A 14,419-nucleotide genomic window follows, 5' to 3' on the forward strand; every position below is an offset into this window, starting at 1 on the left:
CAGCTGTGTATATGTTGAATGTGTGTGCTGCATACCTTGTGTCACTATACAGGACACATGCTTGCATGATCAAATCAAACTAAGTCTGGATCATCTTTTTCCTACCTAATCAGGAATTACTGAGGGGATTCAAAGATGTTTTCCAAGCGGAACTGTGCAAAACACGGACTCACCAAAACCTTAAAGAAAAGGTCAAACTTCTTCCATGCTTCTAATTTCTAACCAAAATTCATAATGAGTTATCTTGTTGCACCTGCTTCAGCTCCCACGCTTTGCTGGCAGTGACTACAAGAGTCAATGTTGAAACAACATCTAATTAAAAAAACACTGTTACACATCCAAACTGTTGGCTTTCAAATAAAGACATCAGCAAAAACTTTAGTAGGACATTCCTGCCAAAGACGAACAGGAGAGCTGTTCTGTCTCCGGTGGCAAGCCTCTCCTCTTGGAGACAACAGTGTGTTTGGAAAGCTGTTAATCATGTGGCAGAAATGGCCACAGTCACAGAGTCCATCTGGACCCAGCAGCCCCAGTCCCAGTTCCAACCCTTGTTCCCATGCTGCCAAGGTCCAGCTGTGCACAGTCTCTCATCAACACTGACAGACACCTCTTTGTGTGAGAGGACATAGACTACGACTGGCTATAAAAAGGGTACTGAGAGAACTGTAGCAAATGGAACATTTAACAAGTGATTAAAGGGAATGATGGGGGAGGAATATGGAAAGGGGTGGCGGGGTGGCACAGGGGAGAGACAGAGCGTGCGGTACGGCAGAGACAAAAAAATAAAGGGAAGCATAGGAATTAAGACACAGACATTAACTTCCTCGTTTCCTTCCGTTCTTTATTTGTCTGCTCAGTGAAGTTCGCACATCAGCTGGCCACATGTTGAACATGCCTCATTTCACACCCTCGCTCCTAAGTGGCACCAACATGAGGAATGCAGGGTCCTTTCCTCATGATTAAGTCTCCAGATATTCTTCTGACTATTACTTGCATGATCATGAGTCATTGTGCAACGATCTGAGGTTTCTATCAATCATGTTCACTTCCTGTCTTGCCTGGATGACAAGCACAAGCTGCATTTTCCCTAATTTGGGGTGGAGGTCTGTGTGTGAGAGGAATACATACGCCCAGGGTGAATAATTCAACTCCTGAGTCAGCACGGAAACATTAGACCTCTCTCCCCTTTATAAATGTTTGGCCAAAAATAACTAGAATTACAAGCACCAAGTTGTAACCTCGAAGCACATTGTTAACTCAATTTATAGATACTTAGAGGGCTTTAAAAACCTCACATATGTGTAAAACAACTTGTAACAAGGCATTAAAATTAGGATTTTCCAAGGTTGTTAAGAGACAAATCAACAGACTAATCCAATATGGAGATAACCAGTAAGCAGTAATTCTGTCCAGTACAGATATGCTGCAGCCAGGGGGGGGTTCTCCGTGTCAGTAGGCCAATCCCGATGATTCATACCTTCCAATACTGGCGGAGACCCAATCAGAAATTAAAACCTGAAGAACTTCATAACTGCAGAGAGAAGATCCTAGAAGGTGGTATCTCACTAACTGTGGCTGGCCAGCAGAGGTGCCGTAGAAAATATAAACACAAGGGGTTTCAGGCAAGAGATCTCCAACATGGGCTTTGTGAATGGTTTTGAGCTGAAGTAATTGGCACAGAGAGGGTACTAAGGAATCTTTTCCAGGTATACAATTCATTATCACCTCAAAAAAACGACTTCCTCTCCATAAATGCTACAGCACCACATGTATCTTTGATACAATCTTCATGTTGCATGACAGTTTGACGGGCAGAGCTTCTGGTCAATGTTTCCTCTCCAGACCTCTTCTGTCCTGCCCTGGCCTGCCCTCTCCTCCGCTCTGCCGCGCACCACAGAGTGGCTCCAGTGGAATGTGATGACCATAGACCGGACAAAGCCCCACATTCATGGCCCCTCGTCCCACTCTAGAGGTTTGCGACTGGGAGCCTTGATCACAGAGTGGGGGATGGCCTGAGTCCATCCACCCCCTCGCCTGTCCTGTCAGACACGCATTGCCCACCCCTGAACCAACACATGACTGCCTGTCGCCACATCAGCCACACACCCCGATCTTCTGCATTTCATTTCATTTTCTTCACTTCTTTTACTCATGTTGTTGTGGAAACACACGTCGAGACAGGATGCTTCCTGCTAACTTAATATTTTAAAGAGCCACAATGAAAAGTAGCTTGGGATGTTTCCTATGTCTGATTTGATAAATGGAAAGCATTTGGTGTAGTGTCATAGAGAGCAAGACAATAATTATCTGTGCACTTTGGAAACAAAACAGGTGGGAAGAAATGGAATTAATTCTGTAACATCTCTTAACCACTAGCAGCCCACCATCCATTATGCTTAATGGTAGCATGGGAGATTTCAAACAAGGGCTGAGGAGCGGTTGACTGCTAGTACTCTAATGTGGAGAGCAAAATTAAGGAAAGCTAAATCAGAGTGTCTGCGTGCACGAAATATCAACTACTTTAGTGCTGGTTTATAGATAATCAATGGAGACCAATAATAATAACAATAATGATGATAATAATAATAATAATAATAATGGTGGAGAGGAAAGGAAACATGGAGCCATGGGGATGATTACATAACAACAACATAACATTTAAAAAGCAATGCACATACATCATCTGCCTGCCTGATTGTCTGTCTCTACTTCCTCTGTCTGAGTATCTAATACCGTATCCATTTGCCTCCTTTGTGTAGGTAATATAATAGAGCCCAGAGAGTACCCTGTGCCTCAGAGGCTTTTCCACTGCACTTGCACATATCAAACTGCAAACACAGTTGTTACCATGCAACCACACACAAACATGCAGGAGGCATGCAAGCATGTTAATGGGTTCTTATTGCTATGCAACATGTATATTCTTGATTGGCATTACAACTTAACCCTAACCCACTGCAACTGTACTCTACTCTACTGCTGCTCTACTTAAAGGATATGTCCAGTGATATTCTATAGTTGTCTTATTGTCAATTAATTAATTAATCAAAAGACCTCTTAACAATGACTAACTCCCAATAGGTAAAGGATAGCTGCTTAACAAGGAGAGATGTATCATGGCTATAAGAGAAAAAAGTCAGACCACACACCAGCTCTGCAAACGGGATGAGCCCAGGAAGCCCCTGTGATTTTCACATCTGGATGCGCCATTACCTCTGTGGGGGATCTCTAATACTGTCATCAGATTTAATGGTTGATTTCCTCTCTTATGTTCCTCTCCAGGTGTGGCCACCCTCCTCACAGACTGCTCCATCCACAATTCATGAGAGGAAACTGATGCCATTACAATGGCCTGTATATACTCTGACATAGAGAGAAAGAAGGCTGCAAGTCTGGTTTACTCACTGTGCAGTTAGAAGAGCAAGCAAAGCTCAGTAGACTACTGACAGTAATCTTTTAAAAAGAGGAAGCTGGGGAGTGACCAGAGCACTGGATCAAGCAGGAAGCTTGCCAGGTTGACATAGAAAGGGGTGGGTTGTGGATGGGTGGGGGGTTGAAGAAGTGAAAATGCTGGGGCCGGAGAGGGAACAGACAGGGACTTGTTTTCTCTCTGTGTGAATGTTTAGAAAACACTTCTGACCTCCTCCTCTTGTCTATTCTTACCTGATAAGCTGAAGGTCAATGGTGAAGAGTGAAGGCTGTGTCACGGCCTTAGGGAGTGTGTGTGTGTGTGTGTGTGTGTGTGTGTTTGTGTGTGTTGCTTTATACAACATATGTATGCTATGTTTGTTTTATGTTGATGCTATAAATGAGAAAAGCAGGGAAGTGTTTGTTTTGGTGGTGGGTTGTATCTTCAACCATAATTTGGAAGAAGAGTTCCTCACTAAATTAGCTTGGTTATGGGTGCAGACTTATTGTCTGCTTGTTTTATTCGGCAGTCTCTGTAATATATATACTTGATACTGAGGCATCTGCAGGTAACACAGAAAAGGCTGAACTTCTTCCTTTATATCTGCAGTTACTCTTAATCTCCATATTTGGAGAGGATGCTGCTACCTGATTAAAACTGATCTGTGGTTTTGGTGACTTGACCGACATGAATTTCAGGCATAGTTTGTGTCATCCTGTATTTATGTTGCAAAAGAGAAGATATGAATGTGTGAGCCAGAGAAAAGTCCAAAGTCCTTTCTCACTTGCTGATCGATGAAATCCAAGCCCCTGCGTGCTGTCACCGGAGAGCACTGACGGGAGGGTTCAGTGCAATGCCTATTTGGTCTCTTCTATCCAAATGTGAGCATTCACTGCATGTCTCATCAAAGCCAAAATGAGAAAAAGCTGAAGGGCAACACCTCAGCCAAATCACATAACATAAATGATAGGAATTATGATACTTTTCCTTTCCTGCTTGGGTCACTTTTCATCCCCAAACTATACAGCTTTACTGCTGAGATACCACATATGGAAATTTCTTAGATTCTGTGTGTATTTCAGGCCAACAGTTAATAAAAAAGTTCTTATTTATTGCATTTTCATTCCTATGAGCATTGTAGCCTTCAGTTCAGTGTCACTGTGCTCTAAGTGGAGTGGACAGCATGCTTGCTCCCTCAGACATTTCCACTATGCAGTAATTCACAACACACTCTCATGGGCCAGAAGGCAAGAGTATATATAGGCTCTTCTAACATTTCCCTCACGTTCTGAGGCCAGTTGGGAGATTTACTAAGAGGCACTTCTCCAGCAGACACTATCCAGGAGATGAATTTCATACGAGGCCTGGCTTTTCACGCTTTTTGGGGGCGTATTTATAGCAGCTGAGATCAGGGCGGCAGAGGCATGTGGGGTGGCCCTCTTCAACCTAGCCATGTTAAGTGATGCTGAGGCCGCAGGGGTGGAGCAATGACATGTCATTCCATTCTAAATCCAAACCTCCATGTTTATGACAATAGTAGCCTGACCATGAGCCACAAAATAGTGCGCACAGAGGCCTCTTTGAAGCCGTGCCCTTTTAAATAGTGGACACAGAGGTGGTTTCAGGGCAGGAAACATAAACCTGCAAGCCAATAAGATAGTCAGCTTTAGTAAGCGCTAGTGAGCTTGAGATTAAATGTTATGCAGTTACAAGTAAATAGAAGATACACATGTTTAGCTCAATATTGACCTATAAATATTGGATCTAATATTATTTGGGCTCTATTTAGAACAGAACTAAGCATCAGGAATAAATTTGTGATGTAAGTGCATAGAGACTCATAGTTGGACTCACTACACTTTACTGGAGTGGAACAGCCAAGGAGGGAATGACTGAATGAATGAAAGACATAATGATAACACTATGTAATGAACATTATATAATTGTAAGCACCAACCAGATTAAACTTGTAGGCTAATATGTTTATTTTTTGTTTTGGTTTGTGATAAAGACAGACCAGCTGAGTAACTCCTGTCTATGGCTTTGCTTGTAGTGGAAACCAGGCTATCATCTGTCCAGCACTACCTCTTCAGAACAGATTAGTGTAAATGATCCTCATTTCCAATGGTAGGTAACACAACACAGATTATTATTCTGTGCTACAGGGGTTTGTGTGGACTGTGGCATGAATCATTAAACAGGTGACTGTAATCCATACAGACAGCTAGCTTCTTAGGGTGAGGGTGAGCTATCAGATGCTCCCTGGAGACCAACTGAACTCCTCTGCTTTGAAGACAAAGCTCAGATTGCTCACCTTCCAACAATTAATTTGACAGTGGATGACTATGTCTAAAATGTGAACTGAACTACAAAAATGACATTTCATAATTGGAATTGGAAATTAAAATTGTTGTTTAACCTTTAATGAAGAGCGAAAAGCTGTTGCCAAGTTAAGTACTGGACAAGAACAATTTACATGGCAGCATCAAGTCCTCGGAGGTCCTTTATGAGGAGCTAGTGCCAAGGATTTGTAATTTGGGTTTAAATAGATGTGAAAGAGTAGAGTGTAGGAAATGCAGGAAATAGTTGTGAGCCAATAGAATAAAATAAAAATTACAAACATAAAAATCTTATCTACACTATAGTGACATTTATTCCTGTATATTTACTTGAACAAAATAAAAGCACCTGCTTAACATTAATCTGAAAATCCAAGGCAGGGTGTTTCAGTTACCTATGGCAACTGCGTCTGTGTCAACAGAAATCTTGGACAGGCCATCTCCTGCAGCCCAGGACTGTGCTCCACCATTGGCTGGCTCAATGAATGACTTGCAAACTTGTCTATCCATTATGCATGCCAGTTTACCTTTAGTGCATTCTTGAGCTCATTTCCAGGTAAGCACAGCTGAGAGGTAGCCTGCCTGCACCAAGACCCGGAGTATCCAAAGAAAAGCTCTTTTCATCTTGGTAAGACATTTAATTTTCTGTTCTGATGCTTTTATGACATTTTATTTTTGGCTCTTTTACCATTAGACTCTAATGAGCCAAATACATCTTTATAATTTCTTCAGTTATACTTAATTAAGCCATGAGTATTGTACTTTTTGTTCTGTATTAAATGTCTGATCCATTTATCTAAATAAATTGATTGGAAATAGATCAACAATATATCTTTATTTAAAATAAAGAAAATGTATAAGCCAAAAAATGTAAGCTGATATGTAGATACTTAGACTGTTGTGAAAAGTGCACTGGACTCATCAAACCAGGGCCAGCCTGTGGGGAGGCAAACATGGAGCTGATAGGATCCACTCTGACAGCCACATATGCTCGGCCAAAAACCAGCCACTTCCTCCCTGCCATCTCCACCATGGCATCCAGCTATCGCAACGCCCAGGCTGCCTTGGCCATGAATCCCAGTGCCAACCTGTGGAGGACCAATGGCTATTACAAGAGCAGCAGTACCGTCCCCACCCCCTCCTCCATGCAGCGAGAGAATTTAGATCTGGTTCGAGCCAAGACCATGTTCTACCCCTCTAACAGGGCTGCGCTGAGCACCCGCTACACTCCAGACGACTGGTACAAGTCCAACCAAAGCAACTACAGGGAGTCCGAGTCATCTCGGAAAAGTGCAGAGAGACTGAGAAGAGATACGATCAGGCTGATGCAGGATAGGGAGCAGCTGACCAGACGAACCCAGGAAAGTACCAGCAAAAACATTGGCGAGCGTCTCAATGACATTGTCTTCTGGAAGTCTGAGCTTAGCCATGAGATTGACAACATGGTGACAGAGATAGCAGCCCTCAACGAGGTCAAGAGGAGGCTGGAGAGAGCCTTGGCAGAGACCGAAGGGCCCCTTCAGGTGAGAGTAGAAGAAATATGCTAGACTGTTTGTGTGTGTTACTTTGAATTTTTCCTCTCCGGTAAGTAAGTAATATCTGAATTGAGCTGTGTTATTGGAACATTTTGCAGGGAATATTTACATTCCTGCAAGGACAAACAGACAGGCAGGCCTCTGTTCAGTGCCCTCATATTATCTTTCAAGTATGTCATGTCTCAGGGTGCATCACTGTATCTGTGGTGAAACAGTTTTGACTAGGGTTCCCGGTTTGGTTGTAGCAACAGTATCTGTCAGTTAATTAGGTCAACTCAGTGCCCTGTTAAAACGCCACTGGTCGTTTGTGTCACCCACAGTGAGTCACCTTGATCTAACTGGAGATCTGATGACACAGACACCTTGTTAGGCTAAGATCATGTGACAACAGGTTTTCTTCTCCAGGTAACAGAAACAGGAGACTGCAGCTATGCACTCTGTATGCACACAGCGACATGTACATACACAGTTATATACCATACCTGCTGAAATGGGTTCCACCTATTTGAATGTCACACTGAAGAAAATGCTCTCTCTATATAACAATCTAAACTTGTTTTAGTCACGATCACTTTGTCAATAGGTGTCTCAAGAGTGTTTGTACCACAGAGAGAAGCGGATGTCCATCGATCTGGTTCATGATGATGTAGAGAAAGACCTCATAAAGGTAACATTGCAACAGCACTGTGAGTATGTGTGACCTCTCATACGAAAAAGAAATAAGCATGTTTTCATATGTTGCAACAAGGAAGTAGAAGTCATCAAATCATGTCAGGAAAGGATGAGGCGACATCTGGACAGAGCCATTGCTCAGCTGGCGTGAGTCTGGAAAATTGTGTTTAATGATATTTCCAAAACTGTGATGTTTGCTAAATTGATTTGATATATTGTTTTGTTGCTGCATTGCTTTGCGGGATTCCTTAGTTCAAACCGAGCTGCTCAGCATGAACTGGAAAGAGACATAAGTGACAAAGTGACTGCTCAGAGGATAGATGACAGGTGTCACCACCTGAGGAACACATCAGACGGTATCAGCTTCTACAGAGGGATTGACAGACTGGACCCCTCGTGAGTATAATTTTTATTATTAATGTGATCAAATATTAACTGTTCTGTTTCATCACATCAAACAGCTTCTAACAATGCCTCATGTTTGTTTAAACCAGCTTACTGGACTGGGCTGTTCAGTTAAATTGTCAAAAGACAGAAAAGTCTTTGGAAGTGGCTATCTGTTGTCGTATATTGATATCAAACTAGGTTTAAACATACTGTAGTGAGTCTAAAGCTATGCTCGTGCTCTGTGAAGCTGTACAGGCACAGTGATGCTTTGAGCTGAATGAAAACATTTAGTTTGCAGTTAGTTTGTGAATTAGCATGCTAACATTGGCTAATTAGCTCTAAACACAAAGTACAGCTGAGGCTGATGGGGATGTCATTTGTATTGCAGGTCAAAAACTAAAGTATTGGACGAATAAAATGTTTGACATATTGATGGAACTGGATTAAAATAAATAAGGTCTCCAAAGTTATTACAATTCATTGTGAGAGGGTCAAATTTCATGGCAATTTATTCAATAAACATTTAATTTAAAACCACAATGTGAACCTCAAGATGATGCAACAGGAAAAGTTAGGGGATCACCAAAGTCATTTGGCTTAGTCTTTCTGGAAACCATGAATGTGTGCTGAATTCCATGGGAATCCACCACAATACAATTTGAGATATTTTAGTCTGGACCAAAGTGGTGGACCAACTGGCTGATAATGCATCCCTAGAGCCACACTGAGCTATGGCTAGAAAGAATCTGAAAATGTTTTTGTCCAAATCTTCTCCATAAACAGCATGTTAGAAGACAGTGGGAGTATCAGCTTCCAAAACTGTTTGTCATTCTTTTTCCTTCTTTCAGACTCTCTCTGCCAGACTCATGGTCCAAGTTCACTGATGACAACATCCTGCACTCCCAGAGTGAACGCGCTTCCTCCCGCAAGCTCAGGGACGAGATTGAAATCCTGATGAACACCACGTCCAACGAAATGTGGAACCAGTTCAACAATGTCAACGTGGCCTTCACAAACCGCATATCAGAAACCGCTGATACTAAGAACAGCCTGCAGACACATCTGGCTAAGGTCATCACCTTTTCTACATGGTCTCATCTCATAAAACACAATACGGTCCTGTTATGTTTGTGTAACAAGAACACAATTTACAATTTTATCTTAGTGATGTGATGAATCAGAATCTATTTTTTATTTTAGTGTTTTTAATTTATTTATGAGAGATTTGCCTCGATGCGATTGTGTTTCACTGCGTAAGCATGAAAAGTAAAACAGCCTGGATTATAGAAAAAAGGTTTAAAAGAAGCAAGCACATGGCTCTACATCAAGGAAAAAGACAAAATCCATTCACTCTCTTCCCTCTGTGGGTAACTAAATTTGCCACTTATTAGGGAGAGATCATGTGTTTGTACCATTCTCTCTCTTTTCTACACGCAATACAAACAGCACATGCGCTATCTTCACCGTCTGCAATAATTATGCACTGAAGGTAGGGGACATTTGTCTTGTCTGTAGTGGATTTACTGTAAAACATTCCTGTCAGAAGAGAGGAATGATAATAGTTGCCGCATTCATTGCTTATGCCATGCTCTACACTGAATCCCATTGTTCTTGGGTTAATTGCTTGGGGTTACTATTCACATCAGCTGTTGGATGGGTTTGAACACTGACAGCAGCTGTGATGTGAGGCACACAGTCCTCAATAAAACTCAGTCACTGTCAGTTAAGGAGTAGTGATTCGCGGTAATTGAATTACATCAAATGGGTTTGGACAGAGCAGGCCACTGTGCAGCACTGTGTTCAGCTGATTCCAAGCTTGCAATGTGCAGCTTTTTACTTGTTCTCTTCTAGCATTCTTATCTTTTTTTCCCTCTCTTATCAGTTGACCCACCCACTACTTTGCTGACCTATTTTCATGAAGGAGACACTTAAAAATCTATTGTTTTTCTGTAATTTTATCCTGTATCCATCTTGTGTCCTCACCCAGACTCTTCAGGAGATCTTCCAGACAGAGATGCTGATTGAGTCTCTGAAGAAGGCCCTCAGAGACAAGGAGTACCCACTGAAAGTGGCCCAAACCAGGCTGGAGGAGAGGACCCGCAGGCCCAATGTAGAACTCTGCAGGGACAACCCACACCATAGGTACTGCAACTCTGCAATTATAATTGCTTCACCAATGGACAATTGTATATTTAGTGTATATTTGTTTTCTGTGTGGTAAAATTGGGGGTACACTATTGGTGGTACCCTTTGGCAAGCTAGCAGGATTAGCCACACAAAGAGTTTTTCCAAAATATAATAAATTCAATTGCTTGTTCAATAACAACAACAAAAAATGTCACAAATTAAATATATTTCATGAAAAAGCCAACATGTAGCCACAGTAGGTCTTTGTGAGGGCTTTAAACAAACACAGTTGTGTCCTTGCCTATATAGAAGGATCAGCCAATGGGAGGCAGCCAAAACAAATGGTTTAAACTATATCAATATTATACCAAGCACTTATTTTACAGTCTTTCCTTCACTTCTTTCTCTCTCCTGCAAATTTAACAGCAAGCGTCTTCTCTTTATCCTTCCTTGTTCAGACTTGTGAGTGAGGTGAGAGAGATCGAGGACACCATCCATAAGCTTCGGGAGAGGCTGATGGAGGCTGAGAACACTCTGCAGACTCTGGTCAAAACCAAAGTGACCCTGGAGCATGACCTGTCCATCAAGGCCAACTCACTCTTCCTGGAGCAGGAAAAGTGCATGAGCCTGCGCAAGAGCTTTCCCAGCATGCCCCGTCTAGTGGGCTACACCTAAATCTAAAGTTTTTAAAAAGGGGAGGCCTTCCAAAACCAATTTAATTAACTATGAGCTGTGTTAATGGTTTGAAGTGATTTAGAGGGTGGTGTGGGCAGAATTACTAAACCTTACAGGCACTGATTATAAACAATGGATTATCTTAATTTTGAGTATTGTATCAGTGATGTACAAAAATGAAAATAATAAAAAATGTGATGTCAACAAAGAATCAACTGCCATGGTGATTAATCAGGTACTAGTCAATGCCTCCTAATGCTTTAATTTTGCCTCCAATATTACAGATATTTTACATGGTAAATATCCTTGAAAAATTCTGGAAACTCATGTGTTTACACTTGAAAGGTATATTAAAAGCCAATGCTAATCTTCAAAACTAATCACTGCATATACAACTCCCAACAGTCAAAGGGCACCATAACTCTGAATAAACAATCACTGCATATGTTCTTGGACAGAACTCACAGAAATGACATATAAACCAGATTTTCACTCCATTTCTGAACTCGAAACCTTTGATTTATAATGTAAACCTTGCTTTGAACACCATGTATGGCAGTAATATGGTGCAATGTGACTATTCATTCAAACTAGTGGTCCTTGTAGCACATGTGACAGTAATCACCAAACACATAGCCTGTATTAGCTTGTGCAATACTGCTGTCGAAATGAAGACAAACACACACCTCTCTGAAGGCTCAGTCAGATCTGTCAGCTCCACCTGACCTGAATGTCACCTTAGGGGAGTGGTGACATGTAAGAGACTGAGATTTGAAGGACTCCATGCATTCACCCTGAGTCAGATTACTTTGGTGCACACAGAAATATGTATTGTGAAGGACTTTTGTGTCTTTACCATCCTTCTTTAATGGCTTGTGTGGCCCATAACTCATCACCTCACCCACAGGAGGAGCTGGGCAAACAACTTATAAGTTATGTATAAAACCCCACACCCATCTTACAGGACTTGAGCCCCATTCCACTTCCTTCGTCTTCTTCCCTTTGTTCCCTGACAGCTTAATGCTCCAGTACAGAGGGGGGATGGTGTCTTAGGAGTTAAACCCAGCGTGTCCCACACATTTAAAGATGTGGAGAGTAATTTAATTTAGTCAACAACATTCAGAGCCTGAACCAACTTTGAACACAATCAAACACCAACCCAGCCCTTCTACTACTGCACTTTCTGCATAACCTTTGGCTCCACTGAGGAATGTAAACTTTGCTCGAATCACTGTTGTCTGTATAGTAGTCACCAACGTCGTTAAACTGATCACCATTATCCACATCACACAGCACGGGAGTGGTATTATCTCATTTGAAAATACCAACTTTAATTATGTTCCATGTGTTAATTTTTTAATACTTTCCACTGCAGTTAATTTATTTTTCATACCCCTGCTATCTTACAGCACCAGTGGGAAGAGGGTACATGCCAAAATATGTCTCAGAGTGTCTGCAGACAAATTGAATAGAAATTGGAGACAGACGCTAGCTGGACTGGCATAGTAATCAGAGATAAGAGATGCAACCTGGAATCTAAGCTGTAAGGTTATGAAAACTGGTTCCACTTAAATCATTTCAGTTGCTGCTGCATTAAAGTAAAAGCATGACGAAAAGCAACAACTCTTTTGTAAATAGGGTAGTTTCACTATACAGATTCCTAACAGGAGGGAGGAGTGACCATAGAGATAAACCACTCTGTGCATGTGTGTGTAACTTGCACTTTGAATTATGTGTAATGTTTAACAACTGTATTGTAAGTCACAGTCACAGTGAGCTGAAGAGGTCTCTCTGCTGTGCAAACAGCATTGTGTTTGACTAAAACCCTCAGGAGCAAGTCAACGGCAGGAAGTCTCTGCCATGGTTTCCTACATGTAGTTTGTGTGTGTATGTGTGGGCCCTGATAGTGCTACTCCTGTGCCCAGGCACATTCCTGTGCCCTAGTATTGCAAAGAAAGGCCCCCTGTTGTCTCGCTTACATCAAAAGACTCCCTGCTCTCATCACCTTGTGATTAAACACACTGACAGATAGCAAAGAGTTGAGGGCTTTCTACCGCCTTATCTTTCCCCTTTGCTTTCCAACTTCCACCTTTATGATGAAAAAAGAAAATTCATAACCAGGGTACCCATGAAAAGTCAGTTCTGTTAAGTGGAATGAACCCCAGTTTCCCGCTCTCTCATGCTTGGTTTGAGCTTATGGTTCTCTTTCTGGATGTGACACAAATAGGCCTTCCTATTTGACCTCCTCTACCGCCCCCGCATATGGGGAATGTACTCTGGAATTCTCCCCGCAGTCCAAACATATTGGCAGTTTATTTTTAACACCCACTCTTGTTATAGATGCCCTGTGCCACATGTTATTTTGTTTTTCTTGACATACCATCATACCATACTAAAGAGCTGATTGCAGATCACTTGAGACTGGTCAGTCACTCCGGGTCCTTTACCCTGTGCTGTAATTACAGACTTGGACTTGGAGTGTGCATCACTGAAGAAGAAAGTGGTGGATGCTATGGAAAGTATTTGTTTTACTCAAAGTATGTAGGTTTAGAAATACATTAACACTGATTACCATTACATGCACTTGATTCTTACTTTTAAAATGTCTTCATTGACAAATAAATCTGTTGCTTACTTGATTAGATTATTGCTTTATTATAATTGTGACGACTAGGGCGCATAACTCAGAAACAGACACATAGCTACTTAAAGGGTTCGAACTACAGGGTAGCCAGGGGGAGTTTGACTCCTCTTAATAAGACATGAACTCCCATGAAACAGGATTTGTGAAATTTTGGGGGTCTTTAAAATATTGACAATATGCTATTTTTGCCGTGAATTTCTATTTTTCTGTATCTTTATCGTCAGATATTATCTGAGAATTATGTTATTACTGATGTATAATTCATGCATGAGGATAATTCAGAGCAACATTATCATCCTACAGAAGTTGCAGTTCCAATATTCACTGGTCTTTTAGCTCTGTTTTGGTATCCACCAGCCTCTGAGAAAAATGGCTCCTAATGTTGCCAGCTTTCTGACTTTCTACTCCAGCTGTGTGCTGTTGAGCAGTTAGTGTACAAAAGGTTAATCTGAGGTTTCCTTGCAAAAACATGTTTTCCTTTTTCCTAGTTCTGTGGCAAACAGGGTTGTTCAGAGGTTATTTTCAACCATATTGTCACATTAAATGTCAACCTACATTTAAAACAATGAAAAAACAAGGCTTAAAAGCTTTGTAGAGCTGCAAAGTTAGATGATAATTATCATCACTAGTC

At 41.5% G+C, this 14,419-nt stretch overlaps 2 protein-coding genes across 3 annotated transcripts in view; one reads left to right on the forward strand and one right to left on the reverse strand.

Moving 5' to 3' along the window:
• rpl38 (ribosomal protein L38) overlaps nucleotides 1–11,853 on the reverse strand; it is a 498,028-nt gene extending 486,175 nt beyond the window's left edge. The window contains exon 1 of the mRNA XM_051417875.1: nucleotides 11,843–11,853. The gene's annotated coding sequence lies outside the window, so the exon portion shown is untranslated. The remainder of the gene's footprint in view (nucleotides 1–11,842) is intronic.
• Nucleotides 4,523–11,355, forward strand: tekt3 (tektin 3). Of its 2 annotated transcripts, none has more exons than XM_051417864.1 (8): nucleotides 4,523–6,376; nucleotides 6,657–7,271; nucleotides 7,867–7,950; nucleotides 8,032–8,102; nucleotides 8,208–8,351; nucleotides 9,191–9,413; nucleotides 10,330–10,484; nucleotides 10,928–11,355. In XM_051417864.1, the coding sequence occupies exons 2-8, from the start codon at nucleotides 6,702–6,704 to the stop codon at nucleotides 11,142–11,144; spliced, it is 1,464 nt and encodes a 487-aa protein (XP_051273824.1). In that variant the 5' UTR covers nucleotides 4,523–6,376; nucleotides 6,657–6,701; the 3' UTR covers nucleotides 11,145–11,355. The 2 variants fall into 2 exon arrangements, with proteins under 2 accessions (XP_051273824.1, XP_051273823.1); XM_051417863.1 differs by having other exon boundaries at nucleotides 4,524–6,376; nucleotides 6,679–7,271.
• Nucleotides 11,854–14,419: the final 2,566 nt, after the last annotated feature.

Source organism: Dicentrarchus labrax, unplaced genomic scaffold (assembly GCF_905237075.1).
Source record: "Dicentrarchus labrax unplaced genomic scaffold, dlabrax2021, whole genome shotgun sequence".
In the NCBI taxonomy this organism is placed as follows: domain Eukaryota; kingdom Metazoa; phylum Chordata; class Actinopteri; family Moronidae; genus Dicentrarchus; species Dicentrarchus labrax.

Bases quoted from the DNA above. Each gene is read 5' to 3' on its own strand.
- tekt3 (XM_051417864.1), top strand. From the start codon at position 6,702: ATGGAGCTGATAGGATCCACTCTGACAGCCACATATGCTCGGCCAAAA. The intron at 7,951-8,031 runs GTAACATTGCAA...TGTTGCAACAAG, and splicing joins TAGAGAAAGACCTCATAAAG to GAAGTAGAAGTCATCAAATC. The intron at 10,485-10,927 runs GTACTGCAACTC...TTCCTTGTTCAG, and splicing joins AGGGACAACCCACACCATAG to ACTTGTGAGTGAGGTGAGAG.